General features: G+C 41.4%; 1 protein-coding gene across 3 annotated transcripts; it reads left to right on the forward strand.

Annotated features, from left to right (window-relative positions):
- Positions 1–218: 218 nt before the first annotated feature.
- LOC148416743 (tensin-3-like) lies at positions 219–19,822 on the forward strand. 3 transcript variants are annotated; one of them, XM_088425090.1, is made up of 16 exons: positions 219–344; positions 4,205–4,909; positions 5,938–6,080; positions 7,083–7,155; positions 7,236–7,295; positions 13,538–13,694; positions 14,381–14,790; positions 15,525–15,608; positions 15,685–15,816; positions 16,013–16,108; positions 16,380–16,457; positions 16,648–16,725; positions 17,102–17,270; positions 17,418–17,486; positions 18,484–18,513; positions 18,705–19,822. In XM_088425090.1, exons 2-16 carry the CDS (start codon positions 4,366–4,368, stop codon positions 18,844–18,846), a joined length of 2,265 nt encoding a protein of 754 aa, XP_088281216.1. In that variant the 5' UTR covers positions 219–344; positions 4,205–4,365; the 3' UTR covers positions 18,847–19,822. The 3 variants fall into 3 exon arrangements, 2 of the variants coding, with proteins under 2 accessions (XP_088281216.1, XP_088281215.1); XR_015866931.1 differs by lacking the exon at positions 219–344 and adding an exon at positions 2,541–2,757 and having other exon boundaries at positions 17,102–17,337; positions 18,705–18,740; XM_088425089.1 differs by lacking the exon at positions 219–344 and adding an exon at positions 2,544–2,757.
- The last annotated feature ends 2,507 nt before the right edge of the window (positions 19,823–22,329 follow it).

Raw genomic sequence — 22,329 nt, forward strand, 5'->3', positions numbered from 1 at the left:
CTGCACGGCAGCGAAACGTGAGAAACTGATTTGCTGCAAAGGTAAGACATTCGGTGTTCAACTAAAAGAATTTTGATTGCATGGTCAACCTCTTGTATCAATCAAGTTCTGCAAATCCCCAGTTGGGGACGCTGTTGTGCCACAATATTGGAATTGTGTTGCGGTATGCAGACCGGAAGTAACATCATGTAGGTTACGCATTTGGCACATTTTCCGTATATTTTCCCGCTTCAACCTATTTTTAAAGTTTTGATCTATATTGGGAAGCTTGAGGAAAACCTTGATGTTGTTGAAAACTTTCGACGGGCGAGATTCTTACCAAGACAAGCGACTTTACAAAACTGGTATGGCTGCACGCTGTTATCTGGAGACAAACTTGTGTTTTTTTTCCTCACTCGTTATTTCTCTGCAGCTTTTTTTTTCTTCTGAAAATTTGTTTTGGTGTCACTTTCAGGTAGTCGTCACAGAGCATGAGATTGTTAAAAAGGGATGGATTTTGTTACTTCATAGTCCACAGTGCACTTTTATTCAAAATGCCGGGTGCGTCTATTTACTCTACATATGTTTCAATTCATTTGCTCTTAATTTGAAAAAAAAAAAAAGAATTGCTACTCTGGAGTGCCACTGTGGCTGTAAGCAAGACTTTTTAAACACAGTTAACAAACAAATACTGTACCTTCATTCAAACAGCATGCAATAATCATTTTGAGCGATAACATAATTGCCAGATGACAAGTTGTTAAAACGACGCCCCTGGGAGATCTCAGCGTTTTAGAATTCTGGTTGTCTTAGTCCTTTTGGATTTTCTTTAGTCAAAACCTGCAGTTTTATTCCAAATGCAGAGTGTGACAATTTACAATTTAACAACCCTTGTTTCAATTCATTTGCTCTTAATTTGAAAAGAAAAAGAACTGCTACTTTAAAGCTTTTATGAGCGCTCTGAAAGCAAGACTTTTATATTTTCTATTATTTCAATTATTTTCAATCATCTGCTCCTTGTGGTTTTGTGGTTCCTGTAATTGTACTGTCAACAGCAGGAGCGTTTACAGCTGTTGTGATTACAAAAGTCTGGTTATAATGACAATAATCCAGACGACAGGACGACCCGCCAGAACCCTGTTTATGTTTTTCTGGAATTCTCCATTCAGTTGGAATCATCATTGAAAAACACAGAGTCATGCGAAACAATGACTTCAAGTGCTAGTTGTAGCTTGCATCTGTTTGACGCTATTGCTAAATCTGCTCTGCTCTGACCTGCTACGCAATTCGGGTCGCGACCATTGTAGACCATGTCAGCGGCGTGGCATGTCAACAAAGCTCGTCGGGGAATCGGAAATGCAAACGTGCATCGGCGTTGTGTGAAGTGCACGAGGAGCGCGGCGATCAGAAGAAGAGCCCGCCTCAAGAATGTTGTTTTCAACTACAGGTGGTTCTACTTTACCCTCTCTGCCCGCTCCGAGTCCACCTTCTCGCATTTCTGGCTCCCCATCGTTGCCTGGCTTCTTCTTCTTTCAAATGCCTTTCGTTTCTTCAATTCGAGCTCACGGATGGGCAACTGGCGGCCTGTGTGCCGCACGCGGACCCTCGCCACACTCTGAGTGGAAATGGAAAAAAAAAACATAATTATCTTCAGAATTGTTATATCAGAGGGCACTTTTGGGCACTTCAGAAGTACTTGAAATTCTAAGTGCGTTCCTTAGGTATTGGCAACTCTAACCTAATGGTTTTTCATGCAACTTAAAACACATTTAATACCCACGCCTGACTGCATTTATATATGTTGGTGACAGTTACGAATCCAGTGCGTTTTTATTATTTATTTTCTTAATGTAATTTTTAAATATTTTATTAATGCAGAAATTCAAATTTAACGAGCGAAAACATAAATAAAATGAAAAACGTTACAATATAACACATGTAAACATGAACCGAGACAGTACGACAAATGAAAAAAGCATAACTCATTTGATGAATTTTTACCATAAAAATCACCTTTTGTTATGCATCCTTCTCGGAAGTGCTTGGTTCCACGTGGCCCCCCCAGTACGGCCCCCATCAGCACAAAAGTGTCCCTCCCTCCCTCCCATCCATCCCTTTTCTAGCTCCTCTCATGCCTTTCAGGTTCAAGTTGCAGGTTGCATTTAGTCCCTTCCCCCTTCTGTACACAAGACTCTTCAGAGCCCGCCCCCATGTTTACATTCCCTTCTCCATATTTGAGCAGCTCAAGGCCTTTGCACATGCTCTTTTCTGATTGGTCACTTCATGCCTTGCCGTATGAGCATTTTTACCTGCTGGAAATCCTGGATGGACGGTCACCCCTTAACCTCCACCTACGACTGAGGCAAAAAAGCACAAGTGCATGCAGATACCTGGGTCAAGCTGTCAACTGGGACAGGATGCGGAGGGGGGTGGGGGTGGGGGGGGGGGGGACTCAGGGACTCAGCTAAGCAAAATAGTGAAGGCGGGGATTGCGTAGCTGGGTCGTAGGTGGGGGAGAGAAACAGGAGGGGCAGGAGGTGGGCTGTTAGCACCTTAAGAGTAACTTATTCGCTTGCTTTCCCAAGAGTTAGGACGGATGACAGAGCCAAGACCAAAGTCAGGGAAGTCTCTTGTTTTTTTGTTTTTTTTTAATGTCCATGCATCTTTTTCCTTCCTGCGTGTCATCCTTTCTTCCTGTTTCATAAAAATCAAACAGCACATCTATTGTTCTGCTCAGTCTACAGAGGGAAGAGTGAAAGTTTTTTTTCCGGACTGCAGGTACAGTAGGCTGCTTTTTAATAGCGTTGCTTGGAATTTGCTATGTTGTCGCTGTTGTTTATCTTTATGTGGGCACATCTACTCTAAGTTTTAGTTCAAATGGGTGTACTAGTACCCCTGGAGGGCACTTCAGGGGTACTTGAGATTTTTGGAGGGTTTCTGCAGGGATCACCAGAAGAAATTTAATGCTTTTTGGTGAAGCAACAGATGCTAAATTGTTTTAAAGTGACTCAAAACATTGTATGGCATTATTTATCATTAGTGACCAGGGACAGACGGATTATCCCGGCAGCCCAATCATCTGTACCAATATTTGGCATTTTGACGAATAAATCTGACCACCAACGATGAATCGATTAAAAACTCTGTTAGCTTTAGGTCCGGGGTTCTCAAACATTTTGGTGTTACGGACTCGTTTTAGGAAGCAAATTTTCCAAGGACCCCCAATGGAAATGTCCACGGACAAAAACACGCACAAGAAATATTTACGTTAGCATGAAATTTATTGTAATTCCCCAAGTATCAAGACAAAATGAAGGCCAAAAGTATGGCTGCGTCCTATAAACCGTAACTTATAAATTAGAATGATTTTTAATTCCACACCATTCGAGAAAGATTGATCCATCAGCCACAGAAGCAGAGTTTTATCGCATAGATGTGCATTTTTATATCGGCAGTATTCTTACTTACAATGATTACTGTAACGGTACGAGCAAAAGGGCAGACGTCAGTCGGCGGTTAGCAGCAGGTGCTCGTCGCAACAAACAGCAGCTTGTGTTCGCTGAGATTGTTTCGGCATTACGTTCAATAAAAGAAGCGAGCAGACTGAACCTATGTTCGAGTCCACTCTTCTTCACACACAGGAATAGTATAACACAAGAAAATTTAAAGTTTACAAAAGATGAAATTTGTTCCGTTTTGCTATACTTTTTTACATATTTGCCAAAGTGCAACATATAAAATACCAAAATTTGACCCCAAAATTAAAAGTGCGTCTTATACACAGGCGCATCTTATATTTGTGGAAATACAGGATATACTATTCATTCCAAGGCATTCAATTCTATTTGCGGACACATGCAGTTTAACATCTGACGTACTTGCCTTCATGTACCCCGCGGGCTACTCGTACCCCCATTTGCCGCATTAGACCATCTGTGAGATCTTACCATGCGTATCTGGAATTTATTGCCTCTCTGGACTTAAGAGGCTGCGCTCATACACTCCTGGTATGCACTCCATGTATTGTTTCAAGAAGTGCAGAACACACAGTAAGAGTGAGCAGAACTGACTGCGGTTTCTGCGTGCGCCGACAATCAACATTTGGTCTGACCTCAGGCACGTTTCTGTGACTGACAGCCCGACACACACATGCACGCGCCGTCCTCCTACGCGTAATAAAAAGTCTGTTTGTCTTTGAAAGACTCCAATTTTTGTGTCTTCACAGCTAAACGTCTCCAGCACTTGCCCGGGCGAGGAAAAAGATTCATGATGAGGAATCTTCACCGAATGGCATCTGCCGGCATTTATTCCGACCTCTACGTCGGCTTCTGAAAGAGGACTAGCATCCGCAGCTACGAAATCATTTCTCGGCCCGGTCCGGCGGCCATGACTGAGTTTGCTGAAGGTCAAATGACAAAGGAGGGGATGTCTAAAGAGCAGCTTTGCTTAGGACAAGCTATGACTGCAGAATCTTTATCCAGCGAAAGGGAGACGGAAATATTGGAAGACGAGGAAGATCCAGTGGCTCCTCCTTTAGATGGTTGTCCTCAATCCGAACTGGTATTAACACATGGCCACTTCAAGTTCCAACGGGAAAAAGAAACCGAAAAAAAATTGGTCTCAAATGGAGATTGCGACATATGGCAAGAGAAACCGTCACCGATTTTGGGGCCTCGGACACCGAGCAGAGGATGTAGCAGCAAGGAAGCAACGGAGAGAGTTCTGCTGTCAACGCAGTCCGTGAACGCGTCATCTTCACAAGAAGAAGAGTTTGCTGCATTATCTGGAGACATTGATGACTCCATTGAGCAGTTGAACCAACTGATTCTGGATCTGGACCCCACCTTCGTTCCGCTTCCCACTGGCTCTGGCCACCTGTCACGATCCACCTCCGTCCAAAGCAGTGAGAAGGGAAATAATCATCTGAGTGGTAAGACATTTTGGACATTCAATCATTTCGATGTACTGTGGCTCAGCCAGTTTCAGTAGTTTTCTTCTTGGGCCTATACTCCAATTTCCCAAGTAGATGCTCAGGTGATAATAGTCGAATGTATTGTTGTAGTCGAGACCACACAGGCCAAGCTCAGGGCATTGTCCACAGTATAAAGACTAAGACTTTTTGAGGTCCAGACTGAGACAGGACCAAAACTTTTGGAAGTTGAGACAAAACCGAGAATTTTGGAGTTCAAGACTGTTTGAGATTGAGACAAGACCAAGAATTTTGCCAGTCAAGTTCAAGAAAAGACCAAGACTTTTCAAGGTCAATTCTTGAAGATTGAGACTGAGATAGACATTCGGGGACCAAGAGATTTGGTGTTCAAGATAGAGACAAGTCCAAAACCTTTGAAAACCTAGACATTTAGAGGTCAAGACTGAGACACGTCCAAGGCTTTTGGGGACCAAGACAAAACCAATCCATTTGGAGGTCAAGATCGAGATGAATCCGAGACTTTTGGAGATCAAAACCAGACCAAGACGTTTGTAAGTCCAGACAAGAGCAAGAACCTTGGAGGTCAAGACCAAGACTTTTAGAGATCAAGATCGAGAAAAGATGAAGGGTTTTGGAGATCGAGACGGAGATAAATCCAAGACTTTTGGGAACCCAGACAAGACCAATTCATTTACAGGTTGAGACCAAGACAAGACCAGGATTTTTAGAGGTCAAGAGTAAGACCTTTTTCGGTTGAGACCAAGACAAGACGATTGTTTTAGTTTTGTTGTGAACGTCAAGTAAATCCCTTGAGGGCTTGACGTGAGCATTTAAGTCGATCACCAGCTACTGTAGCTAGCGTTAGCTAGCATCTGTTTGAAGGGGCATTCATAGCATGGATTTTTCTATTGTTTTTTAGGATGCTTACATTTCATATCCTTATCTGTCTGATTGACTCACTCCTCTTTATCTGCCTCCCACACTGCTTGTATTCCTTATCGTCACCTTTTGGTTCTTCTCATGTACAGGCTGGAAGCGGCAGAAGCAGATCAGTGATGTGACAGACTACTCCAGCCTTGGGGCGCTTAAGACAGATTTTTATGGTTTTGGGGAAGGACTGCAACATTCGGGGGACTATCTGGTCAATTCACCTCCCCGTTTGTCATCACAGGTAAACAAATGTTATCCCAAGTTCACATTTTCCTCAAACAAATGGACTTGCTAAACCGATATTCACAACCAAAACCAGAGCTATCTGTCGTAACACTACCATTTTTTGAAGGTGGTTCCCAAGTTGTTCTTTGACAAAGCAAAGAAAGTGAACCACTTTTGCTTGGAGAAATTAAATCGTATTTACCACAGTGGTATGAAGAGAAATAATAGTTTTAGTTGTAAATAGCATGTTTTTTTCGGACTATAAGTCGCGCTGGTATATAAGCTGCTGCATCAAAAGTTGAGCGAAAGAACTATTTTTTGTCACTATTAGTCATAGGTCGTAGCAACAGAAACAAAAAAAGAAAGGGGGGAAAAAACCTGCAGATAAGCCGCACTGGACCATAAGCCGCAGGGTTCAAGTCATGAGAAAAAAGTTGTGACTTATAGTCCACAAAGTACGGTAGTTAATTTTTCATCTCTGCATATTTAGAATAGCCTTCCAAAATATGCAATGAATTAGTAAAACATTTCATTTTTAGCATATGCGACGGGCCGTTTAAAAATGGCAGGGGGCCACAAACGGTCCCCTATAGTGTGTACACCATCGGACCCTGGGCTAGCCTGTGTTGCAGGCTAGCAGGAATAGCTTGCCTGTTTACATAACCCTAACCCGAATTTATTAGTAGCAAATGTCATTTTTTGTATATGTAACAGATCTTCTAAAAAATGGCAACGGGCCACAAACGCCCCCCAGGCTATAGTTTGTACACCCCTGTTCTATATCGACTTGTGATACAATTAAAATAGCAGCGTGAAAACTCTTGCGCAGTGTCTCATTTTCCGCGAATTGACCTTTAAGCTGTTGCTAGCATGAATAGCTTGCCTGTTTACACTAAAACAGTCTGTACTCATCACATGCATCACAAGACCCATATCTGCTGATGCGTGTGGATTTATCACCTCATAGGTCAGCGAAAAAATAATATGTCTTATTCCTCCCTCCCTGTCGTCTCACAAGTCGGAAAGCGCGGACGACTTTGAAAGCGTCCCGGCCACTCCGGCTTTTCCGGTGTCTCCACCGACGCCTTACAGTAAGAAATCCCGTCGTCATGGCGACCGGACACCTCGCCGGCTTTCGGAATTTTATCGGTGTCCCTTATTCTGTCCCCAGTGGAACCAGTTTCTCACGTGAGGACCGGCGCCGAGTGGGCCCGGCACGGCTGGACGCCAGGTAAAAACTTGTCGGGAGCAGATGAACGTTTTGATGTGCGCCGGTGCGAGCGCGGAGACGAGATGTTGCGCTTGACTGCTGGGGAAGTTTGAGGGCAAACATGCGCTGATGGCTGCCGGACAAGGTTCAAGAGACGGCTGGAATGTTGTCTTGCCGTAACACACACACACACACACGCTTGGCACGAACTTTGTTGCAAGCGGTGGACAATGTGGGCATGGCTTTGCTTTTGGTAAATCGTTTTTAGATAAAGACAGGGAAAGGTCTTGTTCCTGTACTTTAAAATCTCACTATTTTCTTACTTGTCCAAAGTTTGTCCTGCAGAAAAAGAAAAAGACATACATTTTTTAACAGTAAAAATCAAATATCAAAATACCTCTCGATTACATTAAAATACCAAGATCAATGCCAAGACAATCAGGCGTTTATTAGAATAGAATTATGATTCAATTTCATATCAAGCTTTTTTTTAAATCAAATTGCAACCAAAAACCTTAAAATATATTGTAATGACAGTCCATCTGGCTCCTTCTCCTATATATACACATATACATACATATACAGTATATAAACTCAACATGAATGGTTTGGTGCTAGTTTAGAGTTTGCTGTAGGCTGAAGCCCAGTTGTCATTGCCTCAGCTCATTATTTGTGATTACAGTAATCAGTGTAAACATGACATGAAAATAATTGAAGCGGGAATTCAACTGTCCCGAAGGGTCACATTCTTTCCCAGACAGTCATCCGTCTTCAAAGTGGTAAACAGGAAGTCATTGTCTATCTCAACGGAGGGCTTTTTTTTTTTTTTTTTTAAATAAATCTAGCTTGTATTGCTGCCTTTACAGTACATCCAAATATCATCATCTTGCAGTGGAAAATAACACAAGTGCAATTCCAAAAAAAGTACGCTTTCCTTTGTTGGTTTTCAAATAACACTGCGAGGCTTGAGTGAAAATGGCCGATTTGGACAATTCTCTTTTGTTATCTGAAGTTCATTTCTGACATAAGTGAAAATTCATGCGCCGGATGTGGCAGCAACAAAAGGGCCTATCCCACGCCCCCCTCTCACAACAGGATGTGTGTACTGTGGACATCCTGTCAGCGCTGGTCTTCCTTTATCACCCCAAACTATTATTAGATATCCAGCATCAGCTGTTCCGCCTGCGGCACGCTTCGTCAAAATACCCCGAGGATCAACAATTACAGCGCGCTCTTCTCCGTCCAGCTAATTTGAAAAGCGAGATGAAGACAGCGCCTCATGTAAAAGTCGGCAAACGACACCTTTGGCACCCTTGCCACCGTATTTTCGGCACTATAAGGCGCACATAAAAACCTTCGGTTTTCTCAAAAGCTGACAGTGCGCCTTATAATTCGATGTGCCTTATACGGTGCATAAACCGCCAGTTTTCATTTTTGGGGGGCGAAAAAATAAAATACCTTCATTGTCATGTAAATTCTTCAGTTTTCCCCTCTGCATTTCAGTTATAAATGTATTTTTATAAATGTATTTTTCAAAATTAACACCTTGTTTGAAAAATGGAGACGCTATATTGGCTCCAGTTTTGAAGCAAAGGTGCAAAATTTTGGAAGAAATAAATCCAGAAATCGTTTTGAAATCAGGAAAACTATATTTTAAGTTTGTTGATTGGTTAATTGAATCATAATTGTATTCTTTTAAACGCTTGATTCTTCTTGGTATTAATCTAAACAGTCTTAAAGTAATCAAGAGATATTTTTCCCCCCATTCTTCGGATGGTACTTTCCACAAATCATCTTTATTCTTTATTTCTGATTAAAGTTTGACCGACTCATCTGATTGTTTTATTGACAATCCCTTTAGTGCAGCTCCATCTAGTGGATGCATGGTGCAAGCCCGCCCACTACGCTAGCTTCTATTCTACGTGCCTTATAATATATGAACATGGTTTTTAAATAGGCTATTCGTTGAAGGTGAATTGGCCGGCCAGCTGTATGTTTGACACCGCTGCTCTAAATGAATGTTTATGGCATATCTTGAGCTTATCAGTTTTAGCACAGGCAAAAAATTCGTTAACTCAGAAAAACAATTGACTGTTCGAACCCGAAAGTCAGAACAAAAAAAGAATAGCGAGGTCTGCACGGACTGCTTTCGCATCTTCAGACCTTTGCATGGTTGGAATGGCCTTCGGAGTGCTGTACGCATTTTTACACATCCGTTTTTCAAGATGGAGTAATTTACGATGCGCTCCGGCTTGACACAAGGCAGCAGACGTGGCCACTTTGTGTCTGCGTGCCTTTGTCTCAGTGTTTGTAGTGAGCAGAAGGACAGATGACCCCCCCCTCCATTCACCAGCATTGTCACCCCCTTTCTCTCTCTATTGCCCATAAAAGGCCACATGTAACCTTTGACCCCCCCCTCTCCTCGCTGTAATTCATTCCGATTGGGGGAAAGTTCTCCCGGCGTCCCACAATGAACAATGCTCAGTGGTCAGTCGGTTTGAGGGTGGAAAGGGGGGGGGGTTGTGGCTTTTAGTCTCCCCCTCCCTCCCCTCCGTTGTGTCCCTTCCTCCATGGAAACGCACAAGTCGAGCCGTGTCACAACAAGTAGCGACAAAAACGGGCCCGATTTTTCCATCTGTGGAAAGAAGGAATCGGCCATGGCGGCGCTGCGCTCCGCTCCGTGACAAAGAGCGGTCAAAGCAAGCGCCTCCGCTACCGAGTTTAAGGAGAGGAGGAGAACGTCCGCAAAACTCTGGGAGGAAGAGAAAGAGGCCGGGATTTTGGGGGCAAACAGGAAACCTGCGTAGTGTCGCATCATGACCGCATGGCTTGGTATGTAAGCGCTCGTGTGTCACACATTCCCTTCTCTCTCCTTTTTGTATTCCTTTCTCTTTCATCAGACGTTTGCGCTCTCGCTTACTTTCGCTCTGCCGGAAAGAAATTTGAGCTCTTGTGCGGTATTTTCTCCAATGTTTACAAAAAAGTCATGAACGAAGACGGTAGGGAGCTGAAATTTCTCCCGGATGGCGACAACGTGTCAAAGTTCAACATGGCACGACTGCTAAATATCACATTAACGGAAGTTTTCTTTATTGTCATTGTATCGCGTACCTTGTGCAAAGAAGTGCTCGACATCACCCAAAAATATGAGTATTTTGTCCAATCCTTTGATTTTTACATATAAAATGTTCACATTGAAAGAAAGGCATTGAAAGAAGACACTAGGGAACTGAAATTTCACCCTATTGATGACAACATCAAAGTTCAAAGTTTAACACAGCATCACCCTAGTCCCATTAGTAGGAGTGACAAAAATGACACAAAAGTAGACATTTTGTTTAATCCTTTGATTTTTACATCAAAGGCATTTCACATCAAGTCAGTTGGGAGCTGAAATTTCACCCAGATGGAGATAAAGTTCACACACTCACAGAATATACTCATATCCATAACTTCCAGTGAGATTTGTGAAATGTTTTTTTTCTGTGTGAGGGATGTAGGCTTTTTTCTGTTATTCCTGTTTTTATTCCTCAAACTATTGGCAAATATCATATTTTATAAAATTAACATGATTCTAATATCAACATCAAAACTTCACCCCATGTGGGTTTGTATTTTCCGCCAAAAAAAAAAAAAAATCACAATTTTTCCCAAATTCTAGTAAAAACATACTCAGTTCCATAACCTCCACTGGAATGATTTGTCTTTTTTTTTTTTTAATATACAGCCCATCTGGCTCCTTCTCACATCTCTCTCTCTCTCTCTCTCTCTCTCTCTTTCACACACACAATATTAATATTTATTCTTTACAATTTTTCCACATGCATCTTGTTCCAAACAATTCTTCCTATTCATTTCAACAAATTAGCTAGTAGTTTCCTCATTTCAAATATTCACGATTTTCCCCAAATTTTACACTTTACCCCCCAAAATCCCAATATAATCCCAATGAGACCGAGTTTCCCCTCACGAGTTGTGGAGCACTTATTTTCATAATTCAGTTGAGTTTAATTTGCATCGTTGAAATCTGCTTTGATCCAACATTTACAGTATTTGTACTTTGCTTTCCTCAAATCGATGAAAAAAAGCGGAGGCTGCAAAGCACGATTGTAAGGCCCCCATCCTCCATGATTAGCGAAGCAGATGGGCAAGGACTCAGGAATTTGGAATCAGCTGAAAAACGTGCTCAAACGTCTGGAACGTTTTTTCCACGTAATATTGAACCTCGACTTCAAGGCATTTTACTACCGCGCCAAGATTTTATGCATTACGTTGCGCAAGACCACAGTTGACATTTGTAATTTACTATCATGGAAAAAAAAAAAAAAACGGTTCAAATATTCCAGACGTACCTATTTTTATTTGAAATATTTTCTTTCTGTGACTAGACCGCTCTGTCAGCAGGAGGGAAGCCCCAGCAGGCGCTCGGATTCATTGACTTTGACTCAATTTGGGTCGTCCCAGAAATCGTCACAGCGCGGGCTCCGAGGGGAAAGAATTTGGCCCAAAAAACCTCAAAGTGGATTTTATTTTCAGACTTCCATTTTAGTCAATGTAAAATCTTTTGCAAATTCTTCATATTTTCTTGTTTTCTTGGCTGTGTCGCTCCTGTTTGGTGTTAGTATCCTCTCTCCTTTTTCCAGTAGCAATTTTTGCTAGCTAAAACAGCGCATTTAAAAAAGCCTGCTTCGTTAAAAAGTGACCAGTAGGAACAGCAAGTATGTTAGTTGAATCATTTACATTCATTAAAAAGGGTGTTTAAAAAGTCATTTAACCGTTCTGGTCGGCGATGGGGCTGTTAGCCGCTAACGGCAGCCGCTAACAGTGCTGCTCACCGCTTCCATTTCAATATATCGAAATATATTTGGGGATAGTTGTCGTGTGATGACAATTGGTTGGAGGAGGTTAGCGTCCACACGTTGGCGGAAGTAGGTTAGTGGAGCTCGCGTTTGTTAAATGTCCTTGAGGTGAAAAAGGTGTCACGGCGAAGGCGGTAGCAAAAAGTGGGAACTCTCCTCAACGAGATTGACTTTGCGCCAGCTGGATGCTCCGAAGGCGGAATTCCTTCAAGGCGCACGTGCGCTTATATAATCTCCCCCAAGCCATGTTGTTGAGTTGAAACAAGGCTGGTCTGGAAAGCAAATTCCTCCATCTCGGATTCCTTGAATCAAAAGAGAGGCGGGCGGGGGACGAGAGGCGGGCGGGGGCGCCGAGAGGCCGGTCCGTCCGAACAAGGAACCCTTTGACTGCCTCCGCGGTGACTCACGCCGCGCTCATGTCTTCTGCGTGACGCGCCTTCTTTCAATGTCAACATGTCATGTTGGCAGCTTGGAGCGTGCCACTCTTCTGAATACAAGGTACGCTTGAGTACTGCCTGGACTGAATGGACCAATCAGGGCAAGGGGCAATAGCGCCCGAAGACTTTTGAACATCTTGCGCACCAAAACAAAATCCCATCGTTTCAAGATATCATTCAAGACTAATCTTGTTGTAAACACGGCAGTAGAATTATTTATATTATATTACATTACAATGTATTATATTATATTATATTATATTATATTATATTATATTATATTATATAGTGTGATATTATATTAAGTATTATTATTACATTATTTAATTAATTATATTCGTTTTAATGTATTTTTATTACATAATAATTACATAATTAATGTAATAAATTACATAAATGTATTTTTTGTATGCAATATAAATATGGTATACAAATATTGGTATATTAATATCATATATTATACTTTAAACTAATAATTATTGTTATAATTTATTATTTTTACTACTTATGTGATCAATTATGTAAATATATTTGTTTACAATATACATAAATATTTTAAACAAATATAATCATACTTTTCTAATTGATTATTTTATATTCGTTATAAATTCATTATTATTTTTACTATTTAAGGAATAAGTTATATAAATATATTTTATACAATATAAGTATGTTATATATCATTATCATTAAATATCATTATATTAATGTAATATATATGACAATATATTACTTTATACAAATAAATCAATAATAACAAAATATAAATCATAAATTACATTACATGAATTATTATTATAATACACAGATGTCAAACTCAAGGCCCGGGGACCTTATGACCTCAAGTTTATGGCTCAAATGCTAAATTTTCAAGTTGTCTTCAACTTTTACTATTTTTTTTGTTATCAGTTCCAATTTTAAATAAAAAATGAGCCGAGCTAACCCTTTTTTTTTTTTTTTCCCGTAGATTCCCGAAGCTTCCTGGACAGCGCAAACCACAGCGGCAGCTCTCTCGACGGAGAATTGTTCAGATCAGATGTTTCTATAAGCTCTACTTCCTGTCCACGTTTATTTGGTTCCATGCGTTCTGTGTCATCAAGCAGCCCCCTCCCACACACGGACAGGTAGGCACACATCACGCATCGTTTTTAGAAAAATACATTCAAATTGCATACCGTATTTTTTCGAGCATATTTCAGTTTAGTAAACATCATAGGAATGAAAATTCACTGGAGAAAATAATACAGGTAATAGGTAGGTTGATAGATAATAAAAACACATTTCTTATAAGCCTTTTTTTTTTTTTTTTTTTAGTTTGCAGTGTAATTGTATTTCGCGGGCCACAAAAAATGACCGTGGCGGGCTGGATCTGGCCACCAGGCCTTGACTTTGACACCTTTGAGTTTGACTTTGGGCTGCCCACCTTAATTAAATATTAACGTCAATCCATTTGGCTCCTTTAGAGAGATAGAGAGAGAAAAGAAGGAGCCAGATGGACTGTCGCTATAGAAAGTGGATGGATGGAAAGACTTGGATCAATATAAAATGATTCAATTTGTTTGCGCACAGAATCATCAGACATTTAGTCTGTGTTGCGAGACAGAACAAAAATTCTTTTTTGAACTGTGAGGAATATGCCTTCAGACACCTAAACAACATGACAACCCTAATATCCATTTTGGGGCATTGCAAATCAATTCTGAATGACGGTGAAAGATTCTTATGTGAATCGTTTTTTTGACACAGCCCTCTTATGGAGTTTTGGTTTTTTTTTCCTCTAATTGCAAATATTGACGTATGTCCCGGGCAGCATCACGCCGCCTCCAGCGCGGCACCAGCAAAGTCCCAACTCGTCGCGGCCCTCCACTCCCATCAAGCGCAGCACCCCCAATGCCCGAGGCCGGCCCGCCACGCCTCTTAAAGGGCCGGCCGCGATCCAAACGGAGACGGACGGACGCTCGCCGCCCAACGGCCACCTGGAGCAGAGCCTGCTGGAGGCCATGGGGGACCTGAGGGTCCTGGGCCTCGGCGGCCAAGCGGCGCTTCCTCCTCTTTTGCCCGAAAAGAGGAGAGCGACCGACGTGGGCGACCCGGGTTCTTGCCTGCTTTCTCTCTGCGACTTTTCAAATCCGGACAGTGACGGCGGCCGCAGCCTGTCGTTCTCCTCGCTGACCCCTGAGCCCTTCAGAGGTGTGAGTGGGACCTCGTCACCCGGACCAGGTAAAAGCCTAGTGTTGATTTTCATTAATATTACCCAAATCCGCCCAAACATAAGACGCACCTGTCTATCGGACGCATTCTTAATTTGAGTCAAATTCCGGTATATTCTATGTTACTGTGTGTAGGACGCTCCAACAATTTGGCGACAAAACTTGAGCAAATCAGAACGACCCTTATTTTTTGTAAATTCTTCATATTCTCTTGTGTTCAAATCCGTAAGTTATATATTTGTTGCGTGTCAAGTGTGTTTCGGATTTCCCACATTGTGAGAGGTCCGTGAACGCCTCATCAGTGAAACGTTGAATGCGCTCCGAGCGGTTGTTTTTCTTTTTCCTCGCGACGCAGCTCGAGTTCTTAGAATATCGCACCAACACAACTGTAACAAGCCCTGTTTGCGTTTACTAGTGCGATGTGAAAAATAGCTGTTTAAACTCAAAATTATTGTGATTCTCCAACTATAGGATGCATCTGTGTACATGAAAAATTCTGGTATTTTCTATGTTACCATGTATACGATGCACCAACATTTTGGTGTCAATGTAAAAACTGAATATCGCAAAACTCATTTTGCCGTAAATACTTGACGTTTTCAACAAGGTTACGATGGCGTGTATGTGACACGCTGACTTAAACTAATCTTTTATGTAAACGTAAAATGGTGTCCAAACAACAATGAGCAACATTTTCCTTTTGTCAGTTGAGTTTGCTCATGTTCCCCTTTTATTTTGTTTCAGAGTTCGGCAGTAAGCAGGACACCGTCAAGTTTGTTCAGGACACTTCCAAGTTCTGGTACAAGCCCGATATTTCCAGAGATCAAGGTACGCTTCCCAGCCACGTTCAAACGGATGAAAACAATCTACCTTTTCTGAATTGGTCTTTTTGACCCCCCCTTAGCGATCTCGGTGCTAAAGGATAAGGAACCGGGCTCGTTTATCATCCGGGACAGTCATTCCTTCCGCGGGGCTTACGGATTGGCTATGAAAGTGGCGACTCCGCCTCCATCCGTGGTGCATCATAGCAAAAAAGGTACCTTCAAAATCTTAAGCCTATTATTATAGCTGTTGGGGAGGGAATTTTTCAGATCTATCGGATTTCAATGTTTGTTGCTCATTCCCTTGACTGCGCAAGATGCTTGAAATGGTATTTGCGTTTTTTTTTTTTTTTTCGGTGAACGTACTGTATGAATGAATATGAATACAATGGGCATTGTGCGTCTTTGCAGTTGGAGATCCGGCCAATGAGCTGGTGAGACATTTCCTCATAGAGTGTACGCAGAAAGGAGTTCGTCTTAAAGGTTGCCCCGATGAGCCCTTCTTTGGTGAGAATCTGCTAAGGACGCTGGACAACATATTTTGATATAATGAATCTTATGTTGTTCTTCATAAGGAACGTTTAAATGATTGATGGTTCTTCCATACAACTTGTCATTTGACAACCATGACTTGTAGGGCAGCGTTAAGTGGCTCACTGCTCCCCCCTGCTGGTTGCTGCTGTCCAGCACAAGCTTCCGTTGTGTTCAGTGATTCATTCAAACATTTTTTTGTGGTTGTTTTTGCTTCTGTTGGTCACGTGGGTGATTTTTCTTGCAGGAAGCCTCACCGCTCTGGTGTGTCAGCACTCCATCACGCCTCTGGCTCTACCCTGCAAGCTCATTCTGCCTGACAGAGGTACGGAACGTCAAATCCATCAATGGGCAACTTAACAACTTTATCAGGCTGATATCGAACCCAAATCAGCTGTGTTTTAACCAAGCGGGTTGCCACCAAATCATATTTAATAGCGAGGTGGGAAGTTCAGGCCCGATGTCGCTACATGGAGCCAGTATGTTTACGTTTGACCTTTCGTGTGACCTTTCAGACCCGTTTGAGGAAATGAGTGACTCGCCTGTAAAGACAGCAACAAACTCAGCAGCTGAGCTTCTCAAACAAGGAGCGGGTACACAACTTTTTTTTCACCGCCTATACAGTCTTCCCTTTTGCTTCAAACTAAAGCACTTCTTGTCACGGCATTGTAGGGGCATTTTGGCCCAAAATATTCTACATCAGCAACAAAATAATGTCATCAAATTATAAAATGAAATAAAATAAAATGAAAGTTGCTGTTTTTTGTTCCAGGCCTACAATTTTATCAGGTATATTTGTACATTTTTCATAGATTATGATCTCATTTATAGTCACTGCAGAGAGATGCGGTGATGAGATGGTTTTCTCTTTCCTTGGAGGGTCTTTACAAAAATGAGTAGATAGATGTATGCCCATGCATCATTTTTTTTTTTTTTTGACATTTGATAATTGGACTTTTTTGGTGTTAGCATGCAACGTGTGGTACCTGGGCTCCGTGGAGTTGGAGTCTTTAACGGGCCAGCAGGCGGTCCAGAAAGCCGCCACGACCACGCTGGGAGCGGACCCCCCGCCGGCCTCCACCGTGGTCCACTTTAAGGTGTCGGCGCAGGGCATCACCCTCACCGACAACCAAAGGAAGTGAGTAATCCCGCTTGGCGAGTCGTCCGCCGCCAATGACGGCTTTCGACGTCAAATGTCCGTTTGCGTAAGTTCATCCATGATGTGAGCGGCGCTGCACCTGTCACGTATCAAAATAAAAGTGAGAAATGGATGTGGTCCCCGCAGGCTGTTTTTCAGAAGACACTACGCAGTCAATACAGTGATTTTCTGTTCCTTGGACCCGCAAGGAAGGAGGTGAGTCATGTGACCGCAAGACCCGACATGTCCGCCATCCCACTTCAGGAACTCCGTGTCGTTAACGTTTGACACTCGGAAGCATGACTTTTTCAAACAGTCGTGTGTGTTGCAATATCTTGCGACACGTAAAAACTGAGTCAGTCTGGCAAGCTTTGAAAAAAAAAGAAAAGAAAAAAAAAACCACACTCACTTCATGCTTTCAAACACAGTTTTAAACGCAGAGAAAGTATGTATTTCTTTTCAAATTAAGAGCAAATGAATTGGAACATGAATCAATTTATTGCTCATTTGTATTGGACTTGTACACAAATGTGTTTCATTTTTAGCGATAACATTTTCAAGACAGATCTATTGGCCAAAGTACATTGTTCCGTTCAAATTAAGAGCAAATCAATTGGAATATGGTGCAACCCATTTCTAATTGAATAGTGATCATTAAATACAGCTCTAATGTCCAAGAGATCCTTTACTATTCAAATTAAGAACAAATCAATTGGAACATGAAGGAACCTATTGATAAATCGTTTGAGTGGTTTTTATTTGGATGCGCATTGTCATTAGTGATGTAATTTTCAACTTAAAACAAATAAAATGCCCAAAATACATTTTCTATTCAAATTAAGAGCAAATCAATTGAAACATCAAACAACTTATTCATAAATTTTGTTAGTGACTGTTATACAGATACACATCGTCATTAGCTATGCCATTTTCAAATTAACACAGCTATAATGCCCAAAGTACATTTTTCTTTTCAAATTAAGAATTGAAAAATTGATTGAAACACAAAGGAACTCCAGCCCATTTTTTTGCCTCCTTTAAATATATTATCAATCGCTGATACATTTTTTTAAACACTGTTTTGAATGCTAATTGTTGGTGACAGGACTAGTACATTTTCTTTTCAAATTAACAGCAAAACGATTGGAACATGAAGCAACTGGCTGACTCTGGCACATTGTTCTATTTTTAATTAAAATTTTGTTCCGCACAGATGGACAAGAGGAAGCGGCTCCACCGCAAAGTAAGTATTTCATATAGCAAATTGATAATCATCCCAATATTATGACATCATCCAAAATGATATTCATGGCTAGGCCTTTATGTTCCAAAAAACACGCATAATAAGTGGGGATTCCATGTTTTTTCTTGCTTTTCGTTTGACTGAAAATGGCCGCCAAATTGTGTTGTCATGTTTTTTTGTCTTTGCGTCAGGGTATTTGGCTTCGTGGCCCGCAAATCTCAGAGCGAGACGGAAAACATTTGCCACGTGTTTGCCGAACACGACCCCGAGCAGCCGGCCGGCGCAATCGTCAACTTTGTCTCCAAGGTCATGATCGGCTCGCACAGGAAGTGAGCGGCTCCCGCAGGAAGTGGGCGGCCCCAAGCAAAACCTGGACCGCAGGCGCGACCGCTTCAAAAGTCAAACGTTTCCTATATCGTCCCCATCCTCACATATCATTTGTGTCCAACTCTTGTGTCCCTTTTGAGACATGATCGGAACGTCCTCTACCGAGGACACTCGGACGTAATCGGGAAGCTCCAAGAAGTCAAGCAATCCACAGCAAAAAATTTACGCAATTAAAATGAGGCAACAAACTATAAGCAATATCATTAACTCGTTCAATCCCAAACACATATTTATATGTCTTTACGAAGTCAAGACAATCGCAGCTACAAAAAGTGTTTTCATTTGTCAAATGAATAAAGTTTCTGAATGACTGTCAAACTCGCTTGAAAATATGATTTTGGGATTGAATGAGTTATTTAAATATGAATTAAATGAGACCGTTCATAATTGTAAATACAACTAATGAAAAACATCCCAAGATTTATTACTACAAGTTCATTCATTTCACTTTGTTTTCACATTGAACTAATGATTATTAAGGCTCTCATTTGATTCATATCTACGCAATACCAAGCACCGAAATATGATTCATATTAATGCTTGTGATCTGTCGTCTCATTTTTTTGTGAAAATGTGTTTTTTTTACAGTACAGTCAAGTGTAAATACTGTACTGCGATTTATTGCCGCTAGAGGGAGCCAAAGCTATCGTAAACGCCCCCGGTTTTTACAAACAATAATAACAAATAACATGGTTACATGAACGACATAATATGTCCATATATATATAATTTTTTATAAATTCTGTTGTTTTAAAATGCTTATTTAATTAAAACGTAGAAAACTGTTAAGTTCTAAAATATTTGTTGTATATTTGATGACGTTTTGTGTTTACACCTCTTCAAATATTTATGCAGATGTGTGAAAGTAGTTTGTATATTTTTGTATATAGCGCACACATATATATATATATATATATATATATATATATATATATATATATATATATATATATATATATATATATATATAAATAAAATAACCAGTGTAACTCAGGATTTATGCTATTGCTATGTCACATGTTTATAATTAAATCTGATGTAGATCATTAAAAAGACATGACGCACCTTTTGTATTTTGTTTTACTGTATTCAGTCAGCCCTGGCCCGCGAGATGATTATGTAACGTAAAGTACAAAAACGAGCAAATTTTATATTGATAAATGAAAAACTTGAAATGTTTTATGATTTATAGTAATGTTAAGTTTGATGATTAATAGAATAACAAAATAAATATCATATTTCTGTTACATGACAAAGTGTGTGTCACCAACAGGGACCGCTCCCAGTCAGGCCGAACCGTCCTTCCTCACTACAAAATGTAATATCAACAGTGCCCAGAGGCGGCACCAAAGAACAAAGATCAAGCCAAACAAAGCAGAAAGGAATCAACTGTTAAAGGATTAACTAAATCGCTTCCAAAACATCACAATTTGGTGTGTGGCCCATGCGGCCAGGTACCAGTTGATCCACGGACCGGTACCGAGCGGTTGGGGACTTCTGCCCAACCGCCCAAGGTGGTTAGTTCAAAGCTCTGGTTGCCAGTAGGGGGCAGTAAGTAGTCATCTTTTCAAACGGCATCAAGTGGAACGCGGATAACTCAATTGGGCGCACTGCAAATTTACCCCTCGTGGATCGAACAAGAACTCAATTCAGGGACAGAATTAGGGAAAGAAAAAAAATCTGAGAAGTAGAGAGGGGAAAAAAAGGCCTTTGGACGGCCGTCTCCATCTTCTGTCTCACTTGAGATAATCGGATAGTGCAGCCTTTCAATGCGGGTCCTATTCAACATCCTCCGGGGATTTTGCTGCAAGGGGAAATAGGACAGAGACGCCGGGGGACACGTCAGTCCAGCCAGGTCAGGAAAAAAAACTTGGGCTGGGGGTGGGAGGTGTGTGTTGGGGGGGGATGACCTCACCATCCCAGGAAACTTTCCCACAGCCTGCACACAAAGAAGGCCGTCCAAAAGTGAAAGGGATGACAAAGAATAGACATTTAACAGACTATTAAAAGAGGAGGGGCAGCGAGGCTTCTTCCCCTTTTTTTGTGTGTGTGGGGGGGGCTTCCAGGGATGACATTTGCTAGCACCTGGCGGCTGGCAAGATGACATTCCGTTAAGATCGCTGTCAAAGGGACACGCGTGTTTCACAATTCGTATGAGGATCTGATCCTTTGCATCCGTTTACTTTCAACCCCTCAAATGTTCAGCGGCATCAGCCCTATCCATAAATGTACAAATATTATTATTTTCTCTATGTACAAAAACAGTAAAAATGCAAAGATAGCAAAAACAACTACACTATTTATAAATGTGATGAAATATTCATATATTTATTATGTCATAATTAGAGTAATGTGACTTTTGTATAATGGGACATCATCGAAAGGCTTGCAAATGTCCAACGTTGGGGTTGATGACATCACGCCAAGCTATCGAGCAAAGTTGGTCGATCTGCAAGTCATTCGCATCGCGCATGCGCAAGGCAGAAAAAAAAATGGCCGACTTGAATACAAACTGAACGCCAAACAGAAGCTTTCAATAGCTCGTCAGGCTTCAATCTTAAAGATAATGTTTGCGCCTTTTAGTCATGCCCAAATGAAGCTTCTGCGGGCCAGGAACCTTACATTTTCCTTTTCGATTTAAGGGGAAATTAATTGGCACATGAACAAAGGTGCCGCTAGATTATTTTATGGTATATTATTTTTTTCGTAGTGACCATTTTGCAAAATTGTATGCCTTGAATTAAAATTTTAATCTGATATCATGCTTTTTAATTTAAGGAACAATATAGTTTCCTTTTCAAATGAAGAACAAATGAAGTGGAACATGAATAAACTCATTGCTAAATGATATTTTTATAGTGACACCCTTGCAAAATGTTGAATCCCTTTAAGTTTTAACCTAATATGATGCTTTTCAATGCCGTGACAGGAACAATGCATTTTCCTTTTCAAATTAAGAGCAAATGAAGTGGAACATGAAGAAACTCATTGCTAAATTATATCATTCACGTTGCAAACTATCACCCATTGATGTATGGGGTAATATCGCTGTAAATAAGCCGTATGCGTCTTGGCTAATGGCAAACGCGCGCACGCGCCTCTGGTGTACGTGCAACGGGGCACATGCTGAGAAAGCAATGGCTTTACGGCCGGCGTCTTCTTTGCATGGTCCCGCGCGCGCACGCACACAAAAGTATCAGCGTCAGTCTTAACGAATGTGTCTCCAGGGGGGCGGGACCGCGGACAAAGAGGTCCCGCCGGGCCGAGCGGAGGCCAACAGATTAACTTGCATGACATCAGCATCCCCACAATGCACCTAATGAGCCACGGATTAGCCGTGCGCGGCGCCCGTCGTTGCATCGCTCACGCCATGCATCCATAACGCTGCGCGTGATCGAATATTTGTCTTACGTCTTCCATTTTGGTTAA

Source organism: Hippichthys cyanospilos, chromosome 10 (assembly GCF_059441005.1).
Source record: "Hippichthys cyanospilos isolate Australia breed blue-spotted pipefish chromosome 10, RoL_Hcya_1.0, whole genome shotgun sequence".
Lineage (NCBI taxonomy): Eukaryota > Metazoa > Chordata > Actinopteri > Syngnathiformes > Syngnathidae > Hippichthys > Hippichthys cyanospilos.